The 13,706-nt window shown below is 34.3% G+C and overlaps 4 protein-coding genes across 4 annotated transcripts; 1 reads left to right on the forward strand and 3 right to left on the reverse strand.

The window, feature by feature from the left end:
• Nucleotides 1-4,925: 4,925 nt before the first annotated feature.
• On the reverse strand, nucleotides 4,926-6,296 carry K444DRAFT_53669 (uncharacterized protein). Its single transcript, XM_024875400.1, has 3 exons — nucleotides 5,949-6,296; nucleotides 5,763-5,890; nucleotides 4,926-5,699 (listed from the first exon to the last, which is right to left on the reverse strand). The coding sequence occupies exons 1-3, from the start codon at nucleotides 6,114-6,116 to the stop codon at nucleotides 4,982-4,984; spliced, it is 1,014 nt and encodes a 337-aa protein (XP_024734318.1). The 5' UTR covers nucleotides 6,117-6,296; the 3' UTR covers nucleotides 4,926-4,981.
• On the reverse strand, nucleotides 6,141-7,129 carry K444DRAFT_53676 (uncharacterized protein). The gene has a single exon (XM_024875405.1). It carries the CDS (start codon nucleotides 6,825-6,827, stop codon nucleotides 6,243-6,245), a length of 585 nt encoding a protein of 194 aa, XP_024734319.1. The 5' UTR covers nucleotides 6,828-7,129; the 3' UTR covers nucleotides 6,141-6,242.
• A 248-nt stretch (nucleotides 7,130-7,377) lies between these two features.
• K444DRAFT_594388 (uncharacterized protein) lies at nucleotides 7,378-8,576 on the forward strand. Its single transcript, XM_024878351.1, has 2 exons — nucleotides 7,378-7,795; nucleotides 7,853-8,576. The coding sequence occupies exons 1-2, from the start codon at nucleotides 7,618-7,620 to the stop codon at nucleotides 8,470-8,472; spliced, it is 798 nt and encodes a 265-aa protein (XP_024734320.1). The 5' UTR covers nucleotides 7,378-7,617; the 3' UTR covers nucleotides 8,473-8,576.
• Nucleotides 8,577-8,965: 389 nt separating this feature from the next.
• On the reverse strand, nucleotides 8,966-9,596 carry K444DRAFT_53693 (uncharacterized protein). Its single transcript, XM_024875420.1, has 2 exons — nucleotides 9,157-9,596; nucleotides 8,966-9,111 (listed from the first exon to the last, which is right to left on the reverse strand). Coding segments are annotated over exons 1-2 (432 nt in total). The 5' UTR covers nucleotides 9,588-9,596; the 3' UTR covers nucleotides 8,966-9,110.
• Nucleotides 9,597-13,706: the final 4,110 nt, after the last annotated feature.

Raw genomic sequence — 13,706 nt, forward strand, 5'->3', positions numbered from 1 at the left:
TAACCTCTTAAAAGAGATCTATTTATTAAATTAAATTAATTTTAATACTAGTAGTCTTTAAATAATAAATAGCTCCCTAGAATTTACTAATTTATTTATTATTTAAAACTAAAACTTCTAGTAATTAATAATATTAAATTATTAGTAATATATAATATTATTATATAATATATAATATATAATATTATTATATAATATATAATATTATTATATAATATATAATATTATTATATTTTATAAATAGGAATTATAGTATTATAGTATTAAGCTTAATTAATAGTAATATATAATATATTTTATTATTTAAAATTATATAATATAATTATATAATTTATAAGAAATTAGTTATACTAATATTAGAGCCTTTTTAAAAACTCGAAAAACTAATATAAAAATAGTATTTATTTCTAATTATATAACAATTTTCTAATTTGATTTAATATTAAACTTTTTAAATACTTTATATATATTTTCTTATTAATATTTCTATTTAATATACTTATTTCTCTTTAAATATATATATTTTTTTATATAACTAAATTAAAAATTAAATAGTAAATATTATATTAAATATAGTTATATTATAATATAATTAGATTATAGAAGAAGAGAGATATAATATAGATAGTTAATACTAAATATAGTAAGTATAGTCACGTGAGCCAAGTATATATAACTAGCCTATAGTTACTATATAATATATGCCTGCCTAAAAGAGATACCTGCTAGTATTCTCAATAACTAATTTGTCCAAAAATATAGTCTTAGCTAGTATTTCTAAAGTTTACTAAGCTAGCTAGTCTAAGGCTAATAATTAAGCTCCCAGGAGCTTAAGGCCTGTCCAAGTACTATAATATATATAAAATCGAAGTACTAGGAATATAAGAGAAGAGGGGAGGGGTCGTCTATATACTATTGAAATTAGGGGCCTGAGGCCCCTAATAGGCTTAGTAAGCCCTGGAACGGAGCCTTAGGGCTATATACCAATAGGCTTAAGCCATAGGCTTATTACTAAGTAGATTATGCCCTATAAGACTAAATCGGTTTAGCTGAGGTTAAATGGTTCAGTATAAGGCTCTCTGGTTTAGGGGTTTAGTGCATGTGACTTAGGGGGTTCAGGGCTATATATACAGGCTACTTACTACTATAGAACAGCAGTCAATTCAGTACGTTTTACTTGGTTTACATTGCAAGCACGTGATCCTTAGCTTTATTAAGCTAGTTCAACATATACGAAGGCGGCAGGAGGGCAGTCGAGGCTATACAGAGTATATAGGGACGTCAGGTTGAGGAGAGGGCTTGTTAATAGGAGAGCAGTCGACGCCGCCAGAGCTCGATTTATCGGCAGGAGGTTCGATCGCAGAAGAGCAAGGCGATAGAAGCTCTTTGGGAGGCGATAAAGGCTCTGCAGGGGCCAGAGAAGGGGTCAATGGCGTCACTAATTAACGGCCATTGCGGAGGTAATCGTCAAGGGCTTCGCAAACAGTATCCACGATTAATTAACGAAGACATTTGTCCAGGACTAGTCCAGGACTGGTCCAGGACAAGAAGGGGCTATTGCAATATCTGTATAAGCCATATTCCAATTTAACAATCGTTTATATGGTACGGAAGTATCGGGAGGGCAGTATCGGTCGCTATAACGGGCGAGGACTCTGATTCAGACAATAGTAATTATTATACGGATAGTAATAATTGAGAATTTATTTATTAATTAAAAGGACACTTAATTAAGAGCTCAGATCAAAAGGTATTACAACTACTTATTATATTAAATCCGGTTATATTCTAATATAATTATATAAGCTAAATATATATAACTAGCTTATAGTTATTATATAATAGTAAATTAATTACTATTACTTTTAATAGCTAGCTTATTAGAATTTCGAATTATATTAATAATTATATATATTAATAGCTTAAGATAATATAATTCCTAATTAATTATAAGAATATAATAATTACTTTTTTATTTTTATTTCTATTTTTTTTTTAAAAAAAACAACGAATTTGTATTATTTATTAAATAATTTAATATTAGTTTACTAGTAATATATAATATTATTATATAATATATTGAGATTAGTAAAGTAATTAATATTTAAAAATAAAAATAAAAATATATTATAATATATTTAATAATAGAAAGCTAAAAGCTCGAATATATTTAGTAAACTAAATAAATATAAGTTACGTGAGACTAATATTATAATATTAATATATAGTTTTTAAATCTATTAAGCCTAATAGAAACTAATTACTAGTTAAAATATTTATAAAATATAAGATTATATAACTATATCTTATATTTTATATCTTGTTATTTATATCTTATTATTTATATTTTATATTTCAAGTCTCGTAACTATATATATAATTTCTAAAGAAATAATTATACTAATATTAGAACTTTTTTAAAAATATAAAAAATAGTATTTCTTTCTAATTATATACTAATTTTCTCAAATACTTTATATATTTATATATATTTTTCTATTTATATTCTTATTTTATATATTTAATTTATTTCTTTATATCTAATTATATTATATTTATATTAATTAGATATTTAAAAGTATTTAATAGTTTCGATTTTATAATAAAATTAATAAAATTAATAAAATAAAATTCTTTTTTAATTTATCTAATTTTTATAATCTCTTATTATTTATATATTTAATAAAAATATATTATATTAATTATTAGATATTTCTTTTAAATAATATTTAATTTAATTCAATATTTATATAATAATTTTGAATTTATATAGATAATTAATAATAGTTCTATTTTTAGTATTTTATTAATTATAGAATTAATTAAAGTATTTCTTAAAGCTATAAGTTATATTATAGAATTCTAAAACTAGAATACTTCTAATAACTCTTTTATATATAATAAAAAACTAGTAAATATTAGAAAAGTTTTAATTAAATTTATTATAAATATAATTTATAAAAAGAAAAATAATTGAAAAGTAAAATAATAAATAAAACTAATATTACAAAAATAAAGAAATTTAATATATTTTAAATATTTATTAAAGAAATTTAAAAGTAAAAGGCTAAATAAAACTAATATAATAAAATTTAAGGAAATTAGTATTTTTTAAATATTTACTAAAGAGGTTTAGAAATAAAAAGCTAAATAAAACTAAGGAAATAAATTCGAGAACAATTTTTTTTTTAAAATATTTGTTTTATAAAATAAAGTCGGAATATTATTTTTTAATTTAGTAATTTTACTTAGCCTAATATTAATCTTATAGTTTTTAAAGTATTATTAATAATTTCTTTAGATTATATAAAAATAAAGTTATTACTAATAAATATATTCTAATATCTTTAATTTAAATTAGTAAATAATTATAAAACTATAATTATTATAATAAAAATAACTTTACTAATTAGAAAAGTTTAAGCTTTAAGCTAAATTTTTCTTAAAATATAATATTATTATTATTATAAATCCTATAATTACTAATTAGCTTAAATGTTTTATATTTTTTATATATTTTACTTTATTTAAATATTTTAATATAATTTGCCTAATATAATTATATTAAATTACTTATTTTTAATAATAAATAATAAATCGAAAATATACTAAAATATTTTATTAAAAGATTATATAAGATATAAAGCTTGTAATATTACTAAATCTCTATTATTCTTTAATTATATTTAATAATAAATTACTTAAATTACTTATAATTAAATTATTTTAATATAATATTACTTAAGTATACTTTTATTATACTTTTATCTAAAAGAAAATATTAAATTTCAAAACTCTTTCTTAAAGAAATTACTAATTCTCGAAGTTCTTTATAAGTTATATTATTACTTTTCTTTTATTAAGTTCTTTCGTAATTCTTTATTCTTGCTCCTTAATTTAGAATTTGAGTTTCTTTTAATAAAAACAATTATAAGAAATATAAAGGCAAGAAATATAAATAAAATAAAAAAAGCAAAAGAAAAAAAAAGAAAAAGAAAAAGAAAGAGCAAGTTTATTATAAATATAGCTATAATAAGAGTAGAATTAAGTAAGACTATATTAAAAGAAAAAAATATTACATATAATATATTAAATAAATGAAATAAAGTAAAATAATAATTATTACTTATATTTTTCTTATATTTTACTTATATTTTAATTAAAGTATTTATAAATACTTTAAATAATATATTTGTAATTAAATATATAACAAGCTAGCCTTATTAGATAAAGCTTCCGCTTGCTCTAGATCTAGTTTCATTTTACTATTTAGTTAATTAATAATAATATTTAATAAGTAAATTAAAGCTTAATAATAAAAAGAAAGAATAACTAGTTTATTATTATATATATTCGATATTTAGCTAGGATTTTATAAGTACTAGCTTAGCTTAAAGTATTTTAATTAATAAGTGCCTTAGTTATTTAATAATTATTAACTTAATAGTAATTTGCTATAGTTATATAACGGATAATCACTAGTATATATAAATATTCATGAATATATATTTTACTCTACTCAAATTATTTGAGCATTACGCTACTCATATTCTATTCAAAATATTTATGAATATTCATGAATATTTTAAATACCTTGAATACTTTTTTGACACACTGTAACCTTTCGTGTTTGTAGTTCTGGAAGCCGGGGTGGTTGCAAATCCAGCATGTCCAACTGATCTGCCCCTGGAAGATGTTGAATTAGACAGTAAATAGGTATAGCTAAGCGATAAATGAGAGGAGATTCTCTCACTCTCGAAGGCTGACACCATGCATCGCCTCCAGGGACTGGTTGGATAGGAGCTGGATTTGAGAGGCAAGAGCTTACATTTCGAGCACAACTCTACGGACACCAATAACAGACCATTAAAGGCCCAATTTCGCGGACTCTGTTATTGTATTGCTATTTTCGCTGCTGTAAGAATCCCATAGCCATTAACAGCCGACTTGTTACATCAAAGGTGCTGTAGTCAAGCGTTGCTCAATACTTCCTATGAGAATTTTCTGGAACCGCTACCTGAGATCTTCTCTTCAAAGCCAGCTGTAAACGAGAGAATTTTCGTACAGGCTCGACTGCGGAACCAAAATCCGAGGCCGTAAAAGCTATCTCGGACATTGTGCGACCCAGTGCGGAGTCCAACACTCTGTGACCTGGCCTTCCCTGACTAGATGCGGATCCAATCATTGATACCCAATACAGCACACCTGATAGCTCTCCCCAATTGCCCCCAATATCTGTCTTTTCTAGTGCGCTGACCAAACTATGCGTGAGCGCCGAACTGCTTGAAAGGAGGGGCTGTGATGTCTCCATAGCCTTCAGCATGATCGCCACCGTCAGGCGACAGCATTCGAAGACCCAATTGCAGTCAGGGATGCCTTGGGGATCGTCTGCTGAAATGTGACGCTCTAGTTCATTCTTAATATGGAAGAGTGTGATGTTGAAGTCCACTTCTTTGATTGTACCTTCATCTACGTCAATCACCAAGTCGATAAGAGCCTTGGCATTATACAGAATATCCACTGTATCCTCGCTGAATTGTTTGGATTGAAGAAGTTGGGCAAATGTCTCTTGAGGACAGTATAATGGTGACACATGTTTCGTATCCTTCACCGAGGCAGAATTAAACAACCGGTTATAATCAAGGTCAAATGTGGATGTGGGAGGCTGCGCCCGAATTGCTGCTAGAAGGAGATGCTGCCTTTTAAATAAGGGTTGAGTTAGAAGACTCTCTTTAGATAAGTTGAGAAAAATGGGGCCGTACACAAAAATATACTTTCGGATGGTGCGGCCAAATTGGTACACGCCAAGGCTTTCCATGCCACGTTGTTTAACCATTATCCCCAAGCCATCCAGATGAGTTTCGACTTCTTCAAAATGGCTGCCAAAGATCTGCCTCAAACATTAGCATTACTACTTAACAAAAATCTCTGCTGTTTAAAATCCATACCCAGGTGCCAGTGCAGAGATACGCAATCGAGGCGATCACGTTGGTACACGTTGCTGTGCTTGGATGAGACAGCTTGAGGTTTATTTGTGATATCGCAGCCATTTTCAAACCCAAAGCTAACTCTGGATTACTCCATCCCCTCTCAGAACGGAGGTATGAGTACGTCATGTACAGTATGCTCGCCAACAGACCTGGTGTTCGAAAAGCTTCAGGGAGGACGGCCGACTTAATAGTACCCGGAGAGCAGAAGGCAATAGCTGAAGATGATGTGGGTTAGGGAGTAGTGAGCAGGTGTTAGAAGGTTAGACTAGATGACGAGTGAAGTAAAAGAAATGCCTGTGAAGAATCTGCAACATGACTGGAACGAAGTTGACTTGAGTAAAATGATATGTACGAACCGTGCGCTTTAATGACATTAATCTCGTTGGAGAATTTTGAAGTCAGAGATGGATGAAGCTCAGTAATTGAGTTGAAAGGATCAAAGTCGGTTGCGGCAAGAGTAGCTTTCGGAGAGGAGAGTTGCTGTGCAATGTTCATTCGTTGCGATGGAGACATTCCCAGTGATTTCACCTTACCACAGAGATGGCTGGGCTCGGAAGCAGGTGTGAAGTGGGTTGGAGGTATATCGCATTTTCCTATTTGTGAGTACTGTTCGGAAGAAGCTGAAGAAAGCTGGGTTAGAGGCGAGCAATGACGTAGGCCGATATCATTCTTCACGACAGATTGCTGGCCACTTCGCACAATTTCTAGTTGTTTCTGTTGGCGCTGCTTTTTCCGAACCCCTTTCATGGCGTGAGATCGAATGGCAGTATGTGACGATTTTTCTACCTTGCGGCCGAACTGTTGGACAAAACGGTATTCCGGAGGCGGCCCGTCCATAATCTCACTTCGATATTCTGTTCTAGGTAGCTATAATTTGTTAGTGGCCTTTACATTTATCACTGGTAAGGGGTTCCGCTGTTGACAGAGCCTGCACGTCGCTCAATCTTGTGGCTGCAGACTCCGAAACGAGTCGGGACAGGTGATTGCAAAGCTTACCACAGTCCAGCAGCTCCGTGTGGAACCTCAGTCAGTTGAGCATCTCACGAAAAGGGCATGTGCTTCTTCCTGTAGTGGTATGGAACGAATTGTTCGGAACGGGGCTTAGTTAGGCAACATTCCCCACGTAATATTCACCAGCTGCTTTGCTGACAGGTATCGGACCCGAAGTCAGCATGGTGTCGCTAATTCTGGAGTGGGCTGAACGGCAGCTGCCCAGGAAATTGGTTGGATTGGCGAGGTCTCATGTCTGATTATTAATTTTCGATTAGCTGTAGAGCACATACCAAACACAGATTAGTGTGGCCATCCTCACTGGCTTCGCAACGTTTGAGGCTAAGACTTAATCCTGGCGCGTTGTTCCCGCCGTACGAGAGAATAATTCATTCGACAAAGCTGCTCTTCCGATTTCCAAGTCACATCCCGTTTCTCTAGTCTGCGAGGATATTATGATTGATTTGTAAGATCATTTCCCGTGCTATATATACATTGATACTCCTTTCATTGTTTTTAGGTTTACAACAATCCACCATCGCCTTCGATTATCAAAACTCGAATTTGTATCCTTCGATCATATATTCTCTATTGATTTCCATATCTTCACCTAGAAGACTTCCCTGCAATTTTAAGGATGCATACAATCGTTTTTGGCCATTCATCTTTGCTCGCGACTTTGACTGCAGCATATACCCTTCGAACAGCCTTTGCTCAAACCCCTCCAGGCTTCGAGCCAGCCACTTCGAGCCACCTGACGGTTACCTATGGGACAGCTGCAATAAACCCCGCTGGAATTACTGTCCTAGGAAATGGTCAGTTCATTTGTCACATCATGGCCTCTCTCAATAACTGACACCAAATTTCAATAGAGGTAGTAGACGCCCCAAGTCTTGGTTTAGCAGGAACATACTCTACCTACGTCGCAATCATGATGGACTTCAGTGTTGAGACCAACGGGTCCACTCAGTCGAACACCACTCTGCTGCACTGGACCCTAGCTGGTCTTTCTTCTAATGGAACCACGACTTTGACTTCCCACCAAGCAGCAATCGCGCCATACTTTCCTCTTGGCCCACCAGCTGGGCAGACACATACATACGGTATTTTTCTCTACAACGAACCCGCAAACTTCGCAGTTCCAGCAGAGTATATCCCTTTCTTCAACAACTTGACTACTCCGGGATCCTCGGTACTCAACCGTGTCGGCTTCAATCTTACAAATTTCGTGGCTAAGACGGGTTTGGGTGCATCAGTCGCGGCCGACTGGTTTCTGGTGAGCACGCCAAATGCAACCGGAAATTCAACAATGACCACCAACTCGACGTCGAGTGCTACGAGGACGTCAAATACTGGTGCAGCCACTGTATCTACTTCGTCCACATCTTCAAGCCCTTCAACTACACAGAGCAGCTCCGGCACGATGATCACGAGAGTTGAGCGGATAATGATGATTGTTGGCACATTGGGGTTTTTAGTGAGCTTTTTTTAGTTGCGCTACAAGCGTATGTTCGAGTACTCGGCTGCTCGGGTGTATTTGTTTCCTCGCATATGTAATTTCATTCGAGAGGGCTTAGAAGAGTATTTCAATCATTGAACGCTTTCATAATTCTCTCCACATCGTTGCTGAGTGAGAATGAGAAGTGAACCATCTAGGACAGAAGTCTTGGATGATCATGAAGAGAACCTACGGCAGTATCATCCTTTGGATTCGTGGGGTATCGCATGAATGTAGCTGTGTTTCGCTATTTATCTTCGGCAGCGACTTCCCATCTCTCTTAAACCTATCCAGAAAAACTCAACGGGAAAGTAGATTTATTACCAAAAATGAACTGAAATAAAAATTTACATTATTAATGACTATACAACCACAGATGAGGATCTTCACCATAATGGGAACAATATATCCGGTGTAGCGATGCTTGAGAATCCCCGAAAAGCACACCCCGTATTGGAGAGGTGCCTTACGAGGTTACAGCCACAACCGCATTCCCTAGACGCCAGAACCCTTGTCTCCTAATTGTTTGATTAATGTGGATTTGATGTCGGAATCGCGGGTTGAGGGGTTGAGATGCGGAGCGATATCGATATTATATGGAGGTAGAATATTAGGGACAGGATATAAACACATCTGAGACAGATTTAGCTTGGCTCGTCTGCCCGGAGGTCTACTTACTAGTTGCTCCTTTGATAGTGGAAAATCTGCTGATAGGAGAAGCTCGAAGAGGAAAGTAGCAAGATGAAATGACGAGGAGATTCTCTCACTTTCGAAGGCTGATACCGTGGACGGTCTGTACGTGACTTTTGAAATGCTGCAAGTGTTTGAGGACGAGCCCTTGAGACTGGCACACGGGGTGGCGACAGGAGATTTTCTCCTCTGGTACGTTCGACGTGATCCCTCATCTTAGAAACGCGGCAAAAGCACCCCATCCGCTCCTCGTAGCTCTTTGATTCGTCGCCAATGTAGACGGGGCACTGGGTCTTGGCGAGGACGAGAGGGAATGGCTCGAGATCGGGTGATCCCTCCTTTACGAGAGGCCGGCATGGGAGGTCGACCCGGAGTCGGTGCCGTCGAGGCACTTCGCGGCGGTGGCAGAGCGCCAGCATGAGACCGGCAGATTGGATCGAAAGCTGCGTTACCGCGAAGTTGCGTCAGAAGTTGCGTAAAAGAAAAACCTCCGCTAGGAGAATTGTCTCCGGAGCATCGCGATATGCATCAAAAATCAAAAGTCAAAACATTTCCATGTTAAATTTCTACAGACGTCACATTTAATCCCGGCTAGTGTCTACTCACTCTCTAAATATCTAGTCTTCAGGTACGGAGTTCGGAATTTGAGTTTTCTTCGGAGCGGTGGGTCGGAATGTATTAGGGAAGCGTGGAATACATGAGGCAACTAACCGTAAGAGCTTGAGGCATTGCTTACCGTACGGAAGGGGGTCTCAAGAAATCAAGGTCACCCCCTATATATTCTGCCATTACCAAGACATCTATATAACATTGTCGTACGGTCGGACCACCTGTTAAAATTCCTGGTCACGCGTTCTCACCTAAGCAGGAATACCGAAACTTCCAGCCCACGCTTCGCTCTAGCCTCCTTTTCTCCTTTTCTCCGGCCAGTAAGCTTTCTTTTATAATGAATTCCTCTTCCCGTGATTTTTGTACGAGTTATATGTAATATCGTTCCTTCTCTTAATTTCCTTATAATCCTAATGGCGTAGCATATAAGACATATCTATATTACAGGGTTTCTCTCTCTTCTCTCTTCTTCTCCTATAGCTAACCTCTTTTTAGGCCAGCTAGAGGATACGCCAGCCTGCTCTTACTAAGCTCGATCCTAATACGCCCCGGCAGACCCGTAGTAGTCCATAATAGCCAGTTACGGACGGGGATAAGAACCTATGGCCCCGCAAGCGTATTCGGCGGACTAATATATAAATCGAACGAGACCGTATTCTGGCCATAGCAAATTCTCCTGCTCCTCCTGCTCCTCCTAGCCTTTCTCCTTTACCATCCGGCTTCCGTTCGCTCTTTCGGTTTTCGCTAGCCTATAATCTTGGCCTAATGAATATTTAGTACGAGAATTATAGGGCAAGGTACTGGGGATCGGAGGCAATTACGGATATATATCAGAGATTTGAGCTCTATTATAAGAGGGGAGATATAGTATTAGACGAGTTACGGGCGCCGCTGCCCTTTTTACAGGCGCTTTTCGAGAGAGATAATCCGCAAGCCCGTAGCTTTCATTAGAATATAAGGGCATATAACTCGGTACTTGCTTTTATATCCGTAAGCTATACTAAAGATACCCGTACTAACCTTTCTTGTAATCTTTACTACTTTTAGATCTATAGGGAGCTATTTTACTACCAGGGACCCTTGGAGCTAGGCTTATAGCAGGTTCCGGCCTTTGCCTAGTTATTTTTTTATAATCCAGACTATATAACTAATCTCCGGTTATAGTACTACTTGTAACTCAATTAAACTATTCTTTATAGCCTTTACGAGATACTTGCAGATTATAGTAATCCCTTTATACGGATCTATAAGACGGCCCGGGAGCAATTAGCTAGCTAAACGGGTTATTTTCGGATTCTTCTTAGCTTGTAAATATGCCTAATTCTCTAGTCTAGGGCAGATCGTTACTGTAAGAATCTTCCTATAGCTATAGAGCTAGCAGGAATTCTTCCGGACGAGTTTACGGACGAGAGTTGATATAATATTCTTCTTATAGTTCGCAAGCCTGGTTATTAAGGTCTGTAACTTTACTAGATAGCCATTACCCATATAGTATATATACTACTTTATTATATACTTCTCTTCTTATATAGCAAATACGGATAGTACTATAAAATGACCTTGCAGGATACCTGTTATGCCCGTTAATGGTTCCGTTTAAAGTAGCGGCCCTTTTACTAGTTCCGTTTATATACCCGTAATTATAAGGAATCTTCTCTCTTTTGGGCTTACTAGCTCTTTTAGTAATATATTATAGATACTTTTATTACCTATAAGACTATATTCCTTAATTAGCTCCGTTTATATTAAGACAGGATCCGTATAGATATTTATAATAGTTTAGCAAATATCTTAATCTATAAAGATATCTTACTAGCTAATCTAGGCTATTAATTTATTCTCTCTTCCTCTTTTATAGGCAGGGATTGGTTTATATAATAGCTTTTCTAGGACTTAATAGCTATTATTTATTATTTTGGAAAGCCTATCTTTTTTATTACTTTTATAATAAACCTATAATAGCCAGAAATTATCTAGGAGCTAGGTGGCTTATAATCTATAGACCGGCCAGATCTAATTGCTTATATATTTTGACTTAAGGTTTATAAGCTTCTTATAGACCTAAAAAACCATATTTTTAGATAATATACGGGTTATATTTATATAATTGAGTACCAGAAGTAAGGGCTTCTATATTTGTATTTACTTTTATTCCTATAGGTATTCGAAAAGTTTAATATACCTGAGTATATAGACGAGGTTATATATACTAAGCTACCGGATCCGTTATGAGATCCTATAGGCGAGCTTCTGGCCTTGGTTACGGGTAATATAACCTATAGTCCGTATAGGGAGGACTATATACGGGCCCCGTATATAGTCCGTAAAGAAGCCCATAGCCCATTAGTATACTTTAAGAGGTTCCTAAAGGCTTTTATGAACCGTACTATAATTAATAAGAATAGCTATCCCGAGTACCGTTACCGGGATAACGGGCAAATATTTATGGTCTATAAACTAGGCTTTCTAGGCCAGGAAGTTATCTATAATAATTACTAGGTTATTTCATATAATCTATATCTTCTTTAAAAGTTCTGCTTATATATTAATATTAAGATTTATATATTTATATAAGTAATTAAGTATATTTATAAATATATATATAAAGAAGCAGACTATATTATAGTTATAGTTATAGCTATAGATAATGAGATTACCCGGTATATATATGCCTGTTATATGAGTTCATATAAGGCTATTTAGTAGCTATTTGAATTTTCTATATATTAGGAGTTCTTTCCTATTTAGTATCTTATAGTTTATCTTAAAGAAGAGTAAACGATTTACTTTTCGGATAATATCTCTCCTATAGCTCTGGCTGTAAAGACTGCAAATACCTGTTTAATACTAATAGCCTTCTTTGAGTATAATACTATATATAAGAATAGCCAGAGGTACTTATATTCCGAGTTTCCGGCCAAGTTTATATAGGTTCCAAAGACCCGGGAATAGAAACGTTATTAGTAGGGTAAGAATAAGTAGATCGGCCGTATATATTACTATAGCCCTATTTCGGGTAAGTAATACTACTTATGGCTCTTACTTATAGTTATTTATAGCCTATAGTTCTTTGCGGATCTATATTTGGTTAAGAGTATTTGTTACCTAATATACCAGGCTACTTATATTACCTGCGGCTTAGTAGAGAATAATTAGGAGTAGTACTAGTATTTTAATAAGGCTATCTTATTTATATCTGCGGGTGGTTTATAAATATTATTCTTGACTAGCCTCTGCTAGTAGCTAATTACGGACCCGTTAGTAATCTGGAACCGGTATAAGTACTACTTCTATAATAATCTCTGGTACTAGCTTACTTGTAATAGTGGTTTCCTACTTCTGCTTCTTAACCCATATTATAATTACGGCCTCTTCTTGCTCGTATATAGGCTTATGAACTAGTAGTAGTCGCTTGCGGATTACAGGCTCCCGTCTTTTGTCTGGGATTAGACTAGTAGGTACTATTTCTTATTTATATTATATATTCTCGAGAATCAGATATTATTTATAGTTATAATATAAGCCTAGCTTAATTCTGATTAGTAATTATATTTTACGGAGATTATTATGGCTATTAAATCAGATTCGTAAATAGCCCACTTCTATTTATAAAAGCCAGGAAATATAGGCAAGATATTCTTATATAAGGCGCTTTACTATTACTTTTATAGGCAGGAGCAAATAGTTCTTTATATAGTATTTACGGGTATTATGGCTCTCTTATTACTAAACGGATATATATCTTACTCCTAGTTCAAGATTCTAATTAAGTTCTATAAATTGTCTATAAGTTCTATTATAAAGTAAAGTACTCTTGGATAGGTCCTCCGGTCTATGGATCTTATTATCTGGGATAAGGTACTAATATAGTATAAGTATTACTTTAAGGTTATTTACTAGCTCTTAGTAGATTTATAGTCTATAGCAGA

This window comes from Hyaloscypha bicolor (genome assembly GCF_002865645.1).
Source record: "Hyaloscypha bicolor E unplaced genomic scaffold K444scaffold_117, whole genome shotgun sequence".
Taxonomy (NCBI): Eukaryota; Fungi; Ascomycota; class Leotiomycetes; order Helotiales; family Hyaloscyphaceae; genus Hyaloscypha; species Hyaloscypha bicolor.

What these genes read in the sequence shown, in the direction of transcription:
- K444DRAFT_53669 (XM_024875400.1), bottom strand. Translation starts at nt 6,116, where the DNA reads ATGACGTACTCATACCTCCGTTCTGAGAGGGGATGGAGTAATCCAGAG. An exon ending in ATCTCTGCACTGGCACCTGG is followed by an intron (nt 5,891 to 5,948) that starts GTATGGATTTTA and finishes TGTTTGAGGCAG; the next exon opens with ATCTTTGGCAGCCATTTTGA. An exon ending in ATCCGAAAGTATATTTTTGT is followed by an intron (nt 5,700 to 5,762) that starts GTACGGCCCCAT and finishes CTTATTTAAAAG; the next exon opens with GCAGCATCTCCTTCTAGCAG.
- K444DRAFT_53676 (XM_024875405.1), bottom strand. Translation starts at nt 6,827, where the DNA reads ATGGACGGGCCGCCTCCGGAATACCGTTTTGTCCAACAGTTCGGCCGC.
- K444DRAFT_594388 (XM_024878351.1), top strand. Translation starts at nt 7,618, where the DNA reads ATGCATACAATCGTTTTTGGCCATTCATCTTTGCTCGCGACTTTGACT. An exon ending in AATTACTGTCCTAGGAAATG is followed by an intron (nt 7,796 to 7,852) that starts GTCAGTTCATTT and finishes AAATTTCAATAG; the next exon opens with AGGTAGTAGACGCCCCAAGT.
- K444DRAFT_53693 (XM_024875420.1), bottom strand. Translation starts at nt 9,587, where the DNA reads ATGCTGGCGCTCTGCCACCGCCGCGAAGTGCCTCGACGGCACCGACTC.